This window comes from Mizuhopecten yessoensis, unplaced genomic scaffold, assembly GCF_002113885.1.
Source record: "Mizuhopecten yessoensis strain PY_sf001 unplaced genomic scaffold, ASM211388v2 scaffold8195, whole genome shotgun sequence".
Classification (NCBI taxonomy): Eukaryota; Metazoa; Mollusca; class Bivalvia; order Pectinida; family Pectinidae; genus Mizuhopecten; species Mizuhopecten yessoensis.
In genome coordinates, this window is record NW_018407426.1 from 1,299,342 (window position 1) to 1,314,626 (window position 15,285).

Sequence of the window (15,285 nt, forward strand, 5' to 3'; positions counted from 1 at the left end):
CCAAATGACCTCACAAATTCCCACTATTAATAAGTGTAAGTACCTATCAACAATAACAACAACATCCACACTCGTATAGATATCACAGCAGTGTAATTTATCTCGGACGAGTTGATCAAAGTCTTACTAGCTTAACGTGTCATTAACGCAAATAAAAAAAAAAAAAAAAAAAAAGTCTAAATATTTACATTTGTTTCCCGGTTTCATTATTTTGAAAATTTATAGATGAAATTCTATTTTTCTTTTTCTTTTTTAAATTTTTATTTCAATCTATACTTTTTCTTTTTTTAATTTTTATTTCAATCTATATGACAATGTCGTAGATCAACATTTTGCGTACAACGTTAAGCTATTAAGGTCTTGAAGAACTTGGTCCCAGTGAGGTTGGTAGCACACCAATCATAGTAATGGTATAAATAATACTGATACCTCACGGTAAACACATATAGTACTATAAACACTAGTCTAGTAAATATAGTTTGATTTCTTCCGCTCGTACATCAGCAAACACAAAGATAATTCAGTCAATTACCGAAAAACTTTGGTCACTATGCTAACCTTGTAACCCCACGCAAAAAAAAAAACAACAACAACACAAATTGCCACATTGCCATTTAAAAATGGACACTTATGATAATAAAAATAGTGTGAATTATTCATAAAATAAATATTATGTAATATATCTATATACCTATAACAACATATACATGTATCCTCTCACAGCTAGCTAATTAAATACCTACATGATACGATATAACTGTAAAATCACCTGTTACTTGATAGTACAAAACTGTTGTTCTTGTCCATTGCCATATTCTCCGTAAGCTGTCACACACCGATTTATAAATAACTTATCTAATGCTGGTAATACAGATGGGAATGTTCTGAAGCAATTGGAATGAGATTTGAAATATAAATAATATTTTCCATGCAAATCAACATTTTTTCTTTTACTCTAACTCACAAAAAGAAATCCAAACAGTTTTTCTCCGATTGTTCTCTTAAAAAAATGATGTTGCATAGTTCCCTCGTGATAATGAACATCTGTTCTCGCCAAAGTAGCTCTTTTACTCGCTTCCTACATGACCAACCAATAGTCTATAGGCTGTCCAAGGCAGTAGTGTGCGTTATTAGTGTTTCTGCTGGATTTTTTTGCGGAGAGATGAAGGGCTGAGGCTCCGTCTGAGGGGGGTGGATGTCTGATTGCCGTAGCGTACGCGGCCTGGACTACGCCGACGAGGAGTCTGACGTGAGGGATAGGGTGACGTAGATCGAAAGTCCATGGAGTCGTCCAGCTTTCGAGTCTCAGTCTCCAACAGCAGGGGGTCAAGGTCTGGGTCACGGGTGACGGCAGACAGGGAGCCGTCAAGGATGTTTCTGATGTCTCTGATTTCGTCACCAGTACGGCTGCTGCGCGAAATGTACTGCTGACGTTTACGCATCTCGGTGGAAAGTTGGTCCTTCAGGGTAGACACCTGTAAGTAAAATCAGCATCAAAATCAGCATCAGAATTACGGGAAATAGCAAAGCGTGTTCCTAACAACACAGGGACTATTAATTAGCAATAAAACTAGCTTAAATATATATTTATCTGCAAATTTGCCTTTATAGAAGATACGACTAAACAAATGAATAATACTACTCTGAATATTTCTTTTTTCTTTCCGAAACATTTTCTTCAAGTTGGTAAATATGGATTGTTGAAAGGATTATTGAAGCACACCCAGCGTAGTGTTTATGTGCGACGTTTCGATGTGTAGCACGATATTATACTTTGTCACCTTCATCAGACAAATTTCTCTTTATTTTTCAAAATGAGTTACTAATTTTCGACGTCATTTTATTATCATTATATATGTAAACACTCATTTAGAATCAACCATTCATCAAAAACTGACCTTGCCCAGGAATAATTCAACAGTCTTAAACTAAGTCCAGATTTTAATTACCCAAAAAACAAATATTTCTCATGAAGTCAAGTCCAACTTCAGTTTTATTAAATAATTCACATGTATATATATATTACCACAAGTGTGCGTCAAAGAATACATTATCACAGTTTGATGTGGTGTTGTACAATAAGGTAACATTAAATTTTGGACATCAGTGTAGATTGTTTTATTATCCTGGACTGATATTTTGACATGTGAACTTACAGTCTCCTCCAGTCCCTTCACTTTCTGTCTGTGGGCACGCTCTCTGGCCTCCAGCATCCTCTCAGCCTGCTGCTGCGCGGACCTCAGTCTCTCTGTCTCCATCTCTGTCTCGGCACGGTGACGTGTCGTCAGGTCGATCAGTCTGAAGCGTGGACAAACAAATGTTAGTCTATTAGTATCACACCAAATTAGCCCTAATTAACCTAACGTACATAGTATAGCTGTCTCAGTTATTGTAGAAAACACAGACACAACTGGCCTTACAGTTAGAGTTCTCCTTGTTTTAAATTTAAGTAAAACAGTTAAAAATAAAATCCTCAAAAAACAGTCACCCTTAAAATAGGCACTGTCTACTGAACTACTATAGAAATTGTCAACACTCTTAAAGATACTATTGAAGAGTTACCCATGGTTTGACACTGTTTTCTAGCATAACACATAGAAAAAAGGATAACAGTTTTGTAACAAAAGCAAAAAAGATGAAAATAGTCTGAAGTCAATGGTCAGGGTTTACAGCATGCATGTGGTAATAGATACATATACTGCAGCCCTCACCTTGTATAGTGTTTGTATGTAGAGAAAAAAATCTTAGCTGTGAATACTGTGTTATACAACTATCTGAGAGCTGTTTAGGATATACTGGTATATTTATATACAAATAGACTTATATGAGTGTGTGCAAAATAGTATCATAAGTTATGCACAAATGATTAGTTTCAAATATAAAGTGTGACAAAATTAATTACTTATATCAGACTGATGAGCTTTCAATTGTAGCTGTTAAGGGTTTGATATCTCGGAGTGTAAACATTAAAGCATTATGGACAAACTATCAGGATTGAATTATTTTTAAAAATGAATAATCCAAATGACTATTCTCACATTATCATATGTATTTAGATGAATTAGTATTAAGATTAATAAACATCATTTCTTTATAATGATCGATTATATTGATACATATATCTAAACTAATCTTAAACACATGCATATGTTAGGAAAATTCATTTACTAATTTGCGTATCATGAATATGCAAATAAACTGGGTGTGTACAGCGAGACTATGGTTTTCTTTTACATGCTTTGACAAAGATTATTAGATCATGCTAGTTCTGTCTAAGATTATAATTGTCTGTTTTCTTTAAATATTTCATATTCATGTTGAAAATATTCTATATATAAAAAATCAAAATTATTATAAGTTTTTGAATTTACTTTAAATTAAGAATATATTGCATGAATACAACAACACAGGAAAGTTCCACCACCTGAGCTCTGGTATATTATATAAGATGTAGTACATTTTGTAATACAGGATGGATGGAGGATATATAAGCTAGCCATTTACAGTGACAGGTATTAAACAGGTAAATATATCTCACTGGTGTTACAATGATTCAGTAATTGATAAATAGTTTATATATATAGGTAAGACATCAGTGTTGATTTCAAACAATATTCATTTTCTTATTTTAAAGCATTCCTATAGGGAATATTGTAGAGATTTGTAAAATATAACATAATTATAAAAATAAATCAAACTAAAAATACAAAAACTTTGACATTTTTGGTTGTCATACCGATACTTATAAGACATGGAGGTTGATGTAAAGCTAGAACCGAAACATGAATACTGTAAATGGGGAACTATGCAGTAACGAATTACAAATCTCAAACAGAAAAACAAATACTATTATCTTAAAATGCCATTAAAGTAATTTTAAAAATACTCTTCCTACAAAATTTGAGATAAATTGTACAAATATCAAGAAATGAATAACGTTTGATAAGGTTGAGGTAGGTGAGAACAATATTAGGGTTATAGCCTGACCACCCTCCATGTTCACAATAGAATGACCACCATCTGTTCTGGTCTGGTTTATTGTGTACAATAGGGGTGACAGCTCCTTATATACACACCTTCGAATATGTGACTGGTGTACAGCGTTAAGTCTGATTAGTAAAACAAGGAAAATGGGGCATTCACCACACAGAATAAACCCAATTCTCGTAATCAAAAATCACACTAACAGTGCAAGACCATAATAGGAAAATAAAAATACTGTCTCTAACAAAAACAAAAAAAATCCACAACTGTAACCTAAACACATTACATCTTCGTCCCGAAAATTTAAGAAGAAGACAGAAAAATTATCAAGCTGATATCATTTTTACTTATATTTCAAAATAATTTAATTATACAAATAAAAACTTTTCCCAAAAATATCTTATACAAGAGAAGAACACTAAATCTATATCTGAATAAGCCAGCTTATTTGTTTTTTTCTCGTTCATACATAATTATGTACAATGTATTTACATTACAATGTAACAAACAATCAATTTTTCATCAAATTTCTTATCAACAAGTAATTTTGTAATCTCTTTACTTTCAACAAATATTTCTGAAATCTCTAAACCTTTCAATAATTATTTCAAAGATCTTAAAACCTTTTAAGAATTATTTCTGAAATCTCTAAACCTTTCAACAATCATTTCTGAAATCTTTTCATGTGTCACATCGTGAAGTCCATTCTAAATGATGTAAGAGTACTTGTGGGAGTGGTCTCCCCTTCAAAGAGTTGCGCCCCTTACCTCTGGGCATGCTGTTGTTCAGATTCTGCCAGCTGAGCTTGGAGTTGCTGACACTGCTTCTGCATGTCAATGTTATCCTCATCCAGCTTTTCCAGTGTGCGGTCAAGAGTAGACCGTTCCAAGACAGTCTTACTGGCGATCTCATCAGACCTCAGCTTTTCACGCTCGACCTGGCAACAACACAGAAATCAGTCAGGCATGGCATACTTAAAAACACAGTGTTGAGTCCTGTTATTTTAGCCATATACTGCCAAGCTAGTGATGTGTGGAGCCTATGTCTAAATATCAGTAATGTCCTGGCTATGTCTATACTCACATTTAATGCCATCTCCTGTTAGTAAATAACATTGTTTAAAGAGTTTGAGGAAATAAAAGCATTGCTTTCTGGTATTTCTTCAAAAAGAAATACGGCAAAGCCATGAAATATATGTATGGCATGTAAATCTTTTTTTTTTATTGCCTTAATTATGAAAAATGAGTATAAAATACCACATTTAGTGTCAAATATAAACAGTTCATTCTACATTTTGTTTATATTAAAAGTTTGTAAATCATTCACTTGTAACAGTCACTATTATTACAGTTTCCTTAAGTATATGTCTTCGATCAATATAAAGTAACTTCAGACTTCGGGGGGAAAACCCCCCAGTAAAATACCTGAAGCAATAACCTATGAGAACTATCACCTGATCTCTATGACCTTGACCTACCTTGTCCAGTGTTTTTCTCAGGGCTGACTTGTCCTTTTCCAGTCTAATCTGGGATCTTTCAATGTTGTGCTTTTCATTTTCCATGGCAGCAATTTGTCGAGACAACCCCTGAACCCGTTCGTGTAGACTCTGTTTCTCGAGCTGGATCTTCTGTATGGTCTGGTTGAGTTCCTGCTCAGACTCTTGTCTCTGAACAAGCATCTACAAGGGATAACGGAAACACACACAATGAGTGCTTATTCACACAAAGAATAGCTATAACCCATGTTTTTAAAGATGAACAAAAGGTGTGAAATTCTCAGGTGATACATAATTACTTATAAATAAATCATATCTCTGCCTTTCATACTTACAGTATGTGACTGCCTGAGTTGACCTTCAACCTCTGACCTTCTGACCTCTGTGTCAGAGATGTCATTCTGCATGCCCTGGCAGCGTTCCATAAGGCTGTGGTTCTGTTTCTTGGCCTCGTTCAACCCTGACCTGGTTGTGTCTAGTCTCTCCTGGAGGACACGACGATCATGCTCACTGCTGGTCAATGCACGCTGCAGCTGAGAGATACGCTCCTGGAGCTCGCTGATGGTCGCGTTGGTGTCTGACAGAGTCATGTTCAAGGCCTGAACCTGGAGAAAGAAATATTGGTATCTTATATCAAATGTTCGAAGCTATAGAATAAACATCAATGTAGCTTTGAATATATCCGGGGTGTGATCTATAATAAAAAGAACATCAAAATGCCCCTGAACCACAAACACAAAGTATATAGAGACAAATTATTTTCCCGTGTATATGGTACAAATATGTGAAACTTTTGTCATGGGACGAGCATTTAACATATATGATAACTGTACAACATATAAAATCAGGGGAGATCACTCACTTTGTCCTTCTGAGAGCACTCCTCCTCCTCCACCTTGGCGAGGGCCAGACTGAGGCGGTCAATGGTCAGCTGTAGGGACTGCGCCTTGGAGTCAAGTTCCTGCACCTGTTTCACCAGGCAATCCACACGGTCCTGGAGAACCTATATAAACACACAACCGTGTAACCCTTAGTATGGTCACCTTAACAAAAGGACCAGCTTAATTCATTCACCCCTTAAGACACATTTGAACTCTTCCAATTCAAAGGTTGGAATAGTCCATTATGAAACATCAGGAGTGAATATGAAGAACACAACTTGATTGATACATTACTCCTCAAGCTGTATCCACGTCTAAAGTTTGTTGACTGTTTAGTGAACAGACACGCATACAGAAAAGCTTACACCCCCTTCATTGTGATGCAGCGGCATACTGACTACTGCACCACTGTTTCTGGTAATAAATACGACATTTGATAAATACTTTCCTCACCTTTACAACTTTGCTTTCTGAAAACGATTTGTCACCACTGTCAACTAAAACCATCTGAAACTTATCCTTTCCTAAATGTTTAAACATGATGTCCAACATGGGCTGTTTCACTTTCTGTTTTTTCTCAGATTTGTTTCCTGTAACATTTGACTCCTTTTCTATATCTTCTTGTTGTTTCTCCTTTATATTTGAGTCTATTTGTGCCTTTTCTACAGCGTGTGGTTCTTCCGTTCTGCTTTGACTTTCCATGTGTGTCTTGTACATGTCAATGTAGGATGACGACGATGACTTTCTAGACGATACAGACGATGACAATGACTTTCTAGACAATACAGAAGATGACCCATTCCCGCTACCGCCTGTGTTTTCTAAATTACATTTTTCACCATTTACATCATCCTCCACATGTAGCGAGACTGATCCCTTGTTATGATGATTTGTCCCATTCACAGAGTTTTTGTCTGATTTCTGTGACACGACAGACTGATTGTCAACACTCTGACATTCTTGTCGCATTTTGTTCATTTTTTTCTTTTCAGAAAGAAATAAAATCTCAATTTTTTATATGTTTCCACTGACTTGATAAGGCATCCAACTAACTTTCACAATACACAGATAAGACGAATCTTCTTTAACCCTGAAACACTGTATGACCACAATCCTCAATTTTCCAAGAGAAAGCCCCGCGTCAAGTCCCAGAACATTTCAATCAACTGCTACCTATCTCCACAAAGAAGCAATCTTTCTGTCTTGAACACATGTGAAACATATGGCCAAGCCCTCATCAATACCTTGATGTGACTCCGACACTAACACCAAACTCCAATTTCATTATTTATTCATCACTTGCATGATTAAGGTTACCTGTAGTTGTCTCCCCTAGGGGATTACAGTGTATTTTATAGTACTATTAACAGCAAATTTGAAGGTTAAACATCTATAACAACCTTACATCCTCATGATATTGAATTGGACCAGTCTTTGTTCATATCTAGACCAGTCCATTTGGTAACATAGGTACCTTCAGGGAGAATAGTATTTGTAGCAGGAACTAGCTTCAATTTCCTCCAGTTGTTTTGGTGTTTTTTTTGTTGTTTACAACTTTCTACCTAATAATGCATTGAAGAAATACTCAGAGATTCATTAACTGTTGTGTAAGAATATTTTTTCTTCCGTTCTTTTCAATTTTGAAAATTGAATGAACGAATGTAATTGTATGACTGCATAATACACCTTACTCGGTTATTTTTTGTTTCCCTGTAGATAAACATGTATGTCTATTAATTGTAACCTTACCCAATGTTATTGAAGAAAGGGTTATGTATCACAACCAGTAAGTGTTTATGTGTGACGTTTTGATGATTAGTATGTTATGAATCCTGTCATCTTCATCAGACAAATGACCAGTGAAGCATATGTACACAAAAATGTAAAAATCAGCCTGATTCTGATACGCTATAGGCATATGTACATTTAGTTGTTATACATGTACAAAATGACGAGTCAAACCAAACAATTTGATTCGGCTACACGTTGTTTAATACCCGGTCATAGATGTGTGAGAGTCGATAACCCCCTTTAAGTGTGGTTCCTTACCTGGTTTTCGGTCTCCTTGTCATTCATGACGAGCTTGAAGCGCTGAAGTTCACCCTCGAGTGAGCGACGAGACAGTTCAAGCTTGGTGCACCTGTTCTCTGCCTCATCCAGGGCCATCCTCAGTCCCTTCTTGTCATCCTCAAGCTTGCCCTCTGTCTGCTTCATCTTGGCGACCTTCTCCTGCAATTAAGTTCAAAGGTCATTTCAAACTCACGAACAATCTAAAAATCAATGTGAACTATACTTAGAGCGTATAATCTTCTTGAAAAAAGGTCAAGCTCATAGGGCATTATCAGTTGTTTAGATATGAAATGATGGAAAATTAAGTAATTGTGAAAATGAACTGAGTAGAAAATAGCAGATTGTACAGTAAATTCAAATTGGTTGATCTCCTCTGGACAAATACTAAATGAAAGTGATCAAGTTCAAAAGATTTTTTAAGCAGGATCTTGTTTTATGCATTAGTATTCCAAAAGGTAGAAGTGAACAACAAGCTTACATGATAACTTTGAGTCTATGATTAATTACTTTTTAAACTACTTTTTAATGGGAAGTCTTTTTATGAATTTAAGACGTTTATCTATAATTTAGCATCTGTACGTTCACTTTAGTCTTGTCAGCCACTAGAACTGATTTGCAACATGGTTGACCTCTCCTCTATACATATTACTGGCAGATAAAGTCATTACAGAAATAAATACATAGCCAATCCCAAGTGACTGTAAATCTGCACAGCAAATTTTCTGATTATTCGACTTCAAAGAAATATTTAATTGCAAATCTCCTGTTCATAATATGCCTTCTAATACACCATATATAGCCGGGAAACACAAATCAATAAAAGTGCATGTGTACAGGCACAGCATCTACTCAACAACCAATCGAAAGGTACAGCATCTATACATCAACCAATCAAAAGGGGCTGTTACACAGGTCTGATAATGAGTTCTACTAACATGTATTATACAGGCTCAGAGTTACTGCTCACTGTACACATAGGGGGACCTCTATTGATTAGTGCCAGCTGACAGGTAAACCTGGCCGAGTTGTCAATAATTGATGAGGTAGGTGCTAAACAATGCATGGAATCACCATCTGTTTTGACACAGTAACAGGTAGCCACATATAATCCACAGGTAAATCTCAGGGACAGATTTATTAGCTAACAAATTCTAAATACCGTGCCATATTTGAAAATTCATATTGATCGATTGAAGTTACATAACCTCATGGTTGGAACAATGTATAAAACTAAACAATCAACAACAATATGAAATCTTTTCATAATTCTATCACGTTATTTGATTTTTGAAAAGTGTTTTTCTTTAACTGAAATTTAATTATTGAAAACATTTAACTCACCAGAACTGTTTACCTTCACTCAAGAACATCCTCAAATCTTATATACCTTCTTTATCAACAATGCTTTTATAAATCGTTTGCCTGCCAGTTCATCAATGCTAAAAGGACTTTTATTCAAGTAACTGGAAACGGTTAACAATACTTGGAAACTGATCACTTCCGAATTTGGACCAGCTTGACTGAACTATTTATCCACCTGAATATTGTATAATTTAACCTAAGGGTTCCGTTACCTGTTGCTGCCTCTTTTCGGTCTCGCTAGCTGCCGCAGTGCGCTCCAAGGCAAGGATCTTGTCAGACATTGTCTTTCGGTCGCGCTCATTACGACGGATCGTCTCCTCCTGCAGCATAAGGGCTGTCTGGGCGCTGGCAAGACGTCCATCAATTCCACGTTTATCTGGACAGAAAATACAACGGTGTTTAAAAAAAAGGATTCCAACGATCTTATTAGAATATCATCATACAGAACTAATAAGGACATTCTAACAACAATATTGTATGGTTTTTATTTTCATATTAAACTGATTATCAAAGTAATGGATGGAGATGCAAAAATCCCGGGGAATCTGTTTAATGGGTTCTGTAAGATAAACAATTCTCACATAAGAAAGGAAATGAATTGTCACCATAAAAACGTGACCGACAAATCATGTCACATTCCATCAGGTTTTAGGTCTACAAGCATGTAAAACCTTGTAAGATACCAGTCCCCACTAAACACATTACCTATAGTAAGATATCAAGGTTTAAATGTCACGAAAGAGGTTTGCCATTTAACTTGAACCGGACATGAATACCAGTACAATGAATGTCTGTTATGTCATTAAGACCAAATGATTTTAAAACGTATTTGTATTTAATCTAACGACAAACAAAGAGCATACCTACAGTTTTATAGTAAGTAACAACGGGAACTCGGGTTTCTCAAACTGACCAAACACACTGTAGAGTTTACACAATACCATTGGGGAATAAGATACACCTTTGACAACTGACTGGAGGCTTGGTATGTGTATTTTCACAAAGTCTTTGATTGATGTCAACATTCAAGTGAAATATCAGTAGAACATTGAAATAAAATCTCCTCTTTAGGTCTCACAAACTTCTACGGCTATTGTAAAACTTCAAATACAAATATATAGAATATATAATTCTTGTAAAACAGATGCCAATCAGAATTACTCAAGGGGCAATAACTCCATTTAAATAAAAACAATTGTTAAGACTGAAAATATGTAATAATCTAAAAACAAAAATATAGGATGAAACCCTAAGTTTTAATTATTCTTCATTATACATTTCTGGCACTTATCTCTGTTTAAATGAACAAGATTTAAAGTAATATTTTTTGTCACCTGTGAATAAGTAGATATATGTACAAAAGATTCTGCTGACATATGTAATAACGAATATTACATTATTTGCTACCAATTCAAAGAAACCTTACAATACAGCTGCAAACTTCCATTGTGAAGCGATCAATTATAAGCTAACACTGCTGAAGTGGTCATGTTAATTAAGCCTATTACAGTAAATCCACTGTTTGAATACACAATGCACTCTTTGAAGTTGAAAAGTTTAAAAGAATTATGCCTTGAGCATTCACTTTTCTGACGAGAGAGAGACGTTCTACAAGCGTTTATATGCCCGGTCATTGTACCTGGGGACAACTTCTACCAGATACCATTGTAGCTCTCACTGACAGGATCACTACTCCACAGTCCAAAACACTGACGACCACACATTTATACTGACAGGTGATAATACCATTAGTGCTTATTTAAATCACTTTCTATATCAAATCTCTAGAACTAACCATTGTCACTGTTGTCGAGTATGTACGAAGACAGAGATGGTGAAGCGGAAAGACAAATCACATCACATGAAGGCTTCGGCTGCTTCGAACACAAGTTAGCCGGTGGCATATATATTCTGTAGGCCATCCCGGCTAATGTCATCGAGACATGAAAGTGCTTGAAAACTGATGACAGAACACAAGTGGGCGGGGCCCTCCACGTGGGGTGTATGGCATACCCCCCCACTCAAGAGTTTCTAAGTTTGAGGATATACAGCCACCGTGATTCCTACACACATGCTGCCATGCTTGCCGGAATGTACACAGCGTGACACCAACAAATCGGCCACACTCAATCACTCCCTACGCCTGAGATATTGATCGCGGAGAGGAATTTTTTTCACAGGTTATGACATGTCAGAGTTGTGCGAGGGAATACACAGATCTGATACATACGATACACCTGGTATCTACAGTCTTAAGTCCCAATAAAAGACGAGCTTTACCTAATCTCTCGGTTGTATAGATAAAAATAGGATCAAGTACCTCACAGTAAACATTCGGGCCGGCATGTAGTGCTGACAAAAAATCTGATTACTTGGACATTTATCATGTGACCTGGGTATTAAATCTTATCAAGTATCTAGTCCACAATTTGGCTGAGCGGAAAGTTTTTCATTGCAGGACTTTTGTCCGCTGCGAGGCCATTTTCGTTGTAATGCTATAAAGAATTAAAGGGCCGGCCATTTACCACTACTGGAGGTACCTCTACAGTAACAATGTCAATAATTCTAACATCTCTGTGTATTTTAAACACAATGAAATGCTGTGGGTTTCAATTCAGCTATTCATTACGTTGTAAATGTTGATTTATAGCCATTACCGTGACTGGGTTGCCCTGTCTATATAACAAACTGTGTTTCATTTAAATCGGTCCCCAGGTCATATACCAGGAGAATGATTGTCATTACAAATATGTCAATTCAACGTCTTACAAGCTTTTTCATGTTTCAAACATCTAATTATACAGGTTACAAATTGTCTGGTGCCAAGAAAAATCAATTAGCTATCCCATAAATTCATGCTAATTTTAAAAAATCTATTTAAGTGTATAGAATTATATTCTGGCCCTGTGTAAAGTTAAATTTTGTTTCTTTTTCAAATTCAAAATTTGTTGAAACTTGATGCAATATTCAGGTATTTAAATCACCTGTAAAAACTCAACCTTTTAAACTTTGCTTTTAGTCTTCATAAAAAGATTTCACAGATACATTTCTTTATTCCCAGGTACACACTTGACTTGAAAGTATTATTTCTGTGCGCCACTATTCTGTCGAATACCTGAGGTAATATTACAATCACCAGACCTTCTCTTTTCTTACGTCCTGTCACAACACATATTCAAACGAAAACTTGCCCAGGATCAATTCCAATATGTATGTGACATGACCAAACAAATGACAAATGTATATTTCATGTTTCCGCCTTCACAGATCCATTTAGAAATCTTGCATCCTATTACATCCCTTAATTACTGACTATAATGATATACATGTATATATATATTAACATAATATACGTTCATAATTTGATGCTTCTAGATAAATCAATATTTTTTATAATAGATTTACTTAAATAGTGCTGAAAATTTAGCTTCAACCTCACTTGATTAATAAAAATATTCAACTTAATTTTATTAAACCAATTGAAATCCAGTATTGAAAAGCTCCAAATTATTGTTGCAGCTTATTTGAATGGAAGGAAATTTGATAAAAAAAAATCATATTAACCCTTTATCTGAGATAAATTATCATTGAATTTCTGGCACAGGACACCGGGGGGATTTGTGATAAATCCAATAACCCTTTGATGCCCTTTTATATAGTTCTGGGCCGACTTTATGATGAGTAACTTAATGACTCGGATCAGTTCTAAATCAAGGTCCTGACACTGTTAACAATGGTCAGGATATGTTAGTGGTCATTCGGGATTTAAACATTGGCCGTGGTCAGTACATAATTGGCCGTCAGTGAATTAGCCCCTTATCAGTCCCTGTTAGATAAGCATGTACATGGGGACACATAATCATTTCTAATAGTCAATAATACCTATTTATGTCAACATGGCTCCAAGTTTATTAGTTATTTATTTATATTATAAAATTGAATATATTTGAATAACGATTAGTTTTGAAAGATTGAAATCAAATTTTCCTATGATCTACTAGTACTGTATCTCTTGTCAAAAGATAAATGCAAATATTCATGGTGGGCACTTAAAAGAGGACCTTGAGTACACACATCAAATAAAACACTAAAAGGTAATACTGGGGTAATATATGCGTGAAGAAATGACAGGATTGCTTGTGTGGGGGTTATTTGACACTTCCTAACACTCGGTAACCTGGCACCCCCAGAGAGCATCAGAGTACAAACTGGTGACCCCGTCATTTCTGGTCGGTTCAAAGGAAGTGCAGTAAACTTAAGACTTTATTACCTTTGTATATTGTTTATCACATGTACTTACTTGAATTCACATAGATTTGTTATTACTGTTATCTCAGATACCTACATATCTTAATTTTGCCCACTGCTGTCAAATGAAATAGCTAGAGTTGTCTACCCTTCCATTATATGTTACAGTGTTAAAACTCTTGAATTAATGCTAAATAGGTTTTATTGTGAATTGGTCCTAAAATGGGATTGAACAACATTTCTGCTGAAAAATAAATGACCCTTTCATTTGTTACATTTTGAAAATTGATAAAAAAAAATCACAAAACAAAAATTATTTTCTGCACTTATTCAAGAAATGTTCTCAATTACAGAAAAAAGAAGTCAGACACAGATAATTAAATGAGACACATTCAAGCTTCAAAATAGAATATGTAGATGTTGTTAGAGGAATACATGAAGGATGAATGTTAGTGATGTGAAAGGCTCATGCTTAGATCGTTAATTACGAAACAGAAAACAGACATTACAATTCCCTTCATTGATATAGACACAATAAAGGATAAATCTATTCACCATAAAACTTAAACAGCATGTCTGTAAATGCTATTGTATGGAAATCTTTTGAACCATTTAAACATAAAATGCTTCAGATAGTTACCATGCTGATTTTTCAGATATTACAAAATACAAAATACATAGACACATGCTGCAGGAACTTGATCTAAAGAGCAACCTGAACAAACCAGCAACTTTTCTGAAGACATCCTCTAGTATTTTCCTTACATGATGTTACACTATCTGACTCTAAAAGACTCTTTACCTCATCTTTTTCCTACTTTTACGGAAACTGTCATATTATTCCATCAAATATTTCAGGCCCCTTCTGATATGATCGTTATAGAGACAGGTTTGCTGCCTCGTCTTATCCTACTAAAATGATTCAAACACCCTTGATGTCATTATAGACAGGTTTATGAACTAATTGTGTCATCCCACCAAATCTATCAGTCCCCATTCATGTCAGTCGACAGGTTAACTTTGTCCCACACAAAATAGATCCATTCAGCCTCCTTTGCTATAATATTAGACAGTTATACATATGTACACTTACACCAGCAGCCAGAGAGCTATATCAGCCACCTGAGTTACAATATACTTACAATTATAATACAATGTGTAGTGACCCCTACCATCATACCCTGACACAAAGGTTTAAATGAGTTTGTATCAGGAATCATAAAACACAAAATCTAATACAGCTTC

At 35.3% G+C, this 15,285-nt stretch overlaps 1 protein-coding gene across 8 annotated transcripts in view; it reads right to left on the reverse strand.

Annotated features, from left to right (window-relative positions):
- Nucleotides 1-275: 275 nt before the first annotated feature.
- LOC110455279 (rootletin-like) overlaps nucleotides 276-15,285 on the reverse strand; it is a 128,856-nt gene continuing 113,846 nt past the window's right edge. For all 8 annotated transcript variants that reach the window (XM_021505305.1, XM_021505304.1, XM_021505303.1 and 5 more), the window contains 8 exons: nucleotides 10,005-10,168; nucleotides 8,410-8,589; nucleotides 6,342-6,482; nucleotides 5,815-6,084; nucleotides 5,462-5,662; nucleotides 4,752-4,921; nucleotides 2,157-2,298; nucleotides 276-1,475 (listed from right to left, as the gene is read on the reverse strand). In XM_021505305.1, the coding sequence (XP_021360980.1) occupies nucleotides 1,131-1,475; nucleotides 2,157-2,298; nucleotides 4,752-4,921; nucleotides 5,462-5,662; nucleotides 5,815-6,084; nucleotides 6,342-6,482; nucleotides 8,410-8,589; nucleotides 10,005-10,168 (1,613 nt within the window). In that variant the 3' untranslated portion in view covers nucleotides 276-1,130. The remainder of the gene's footprint in view (nucleotides 1,476-2,156; nucleotides 2,299-4,751; nucleotides 4,922-5,461; nucleotides 5,663-5,814; nucleotides 6,085-6,341; nucleotides 6,483-8,409; nucleotides 8,590-10,004; nucleotides 10,169-15,285) is intronic.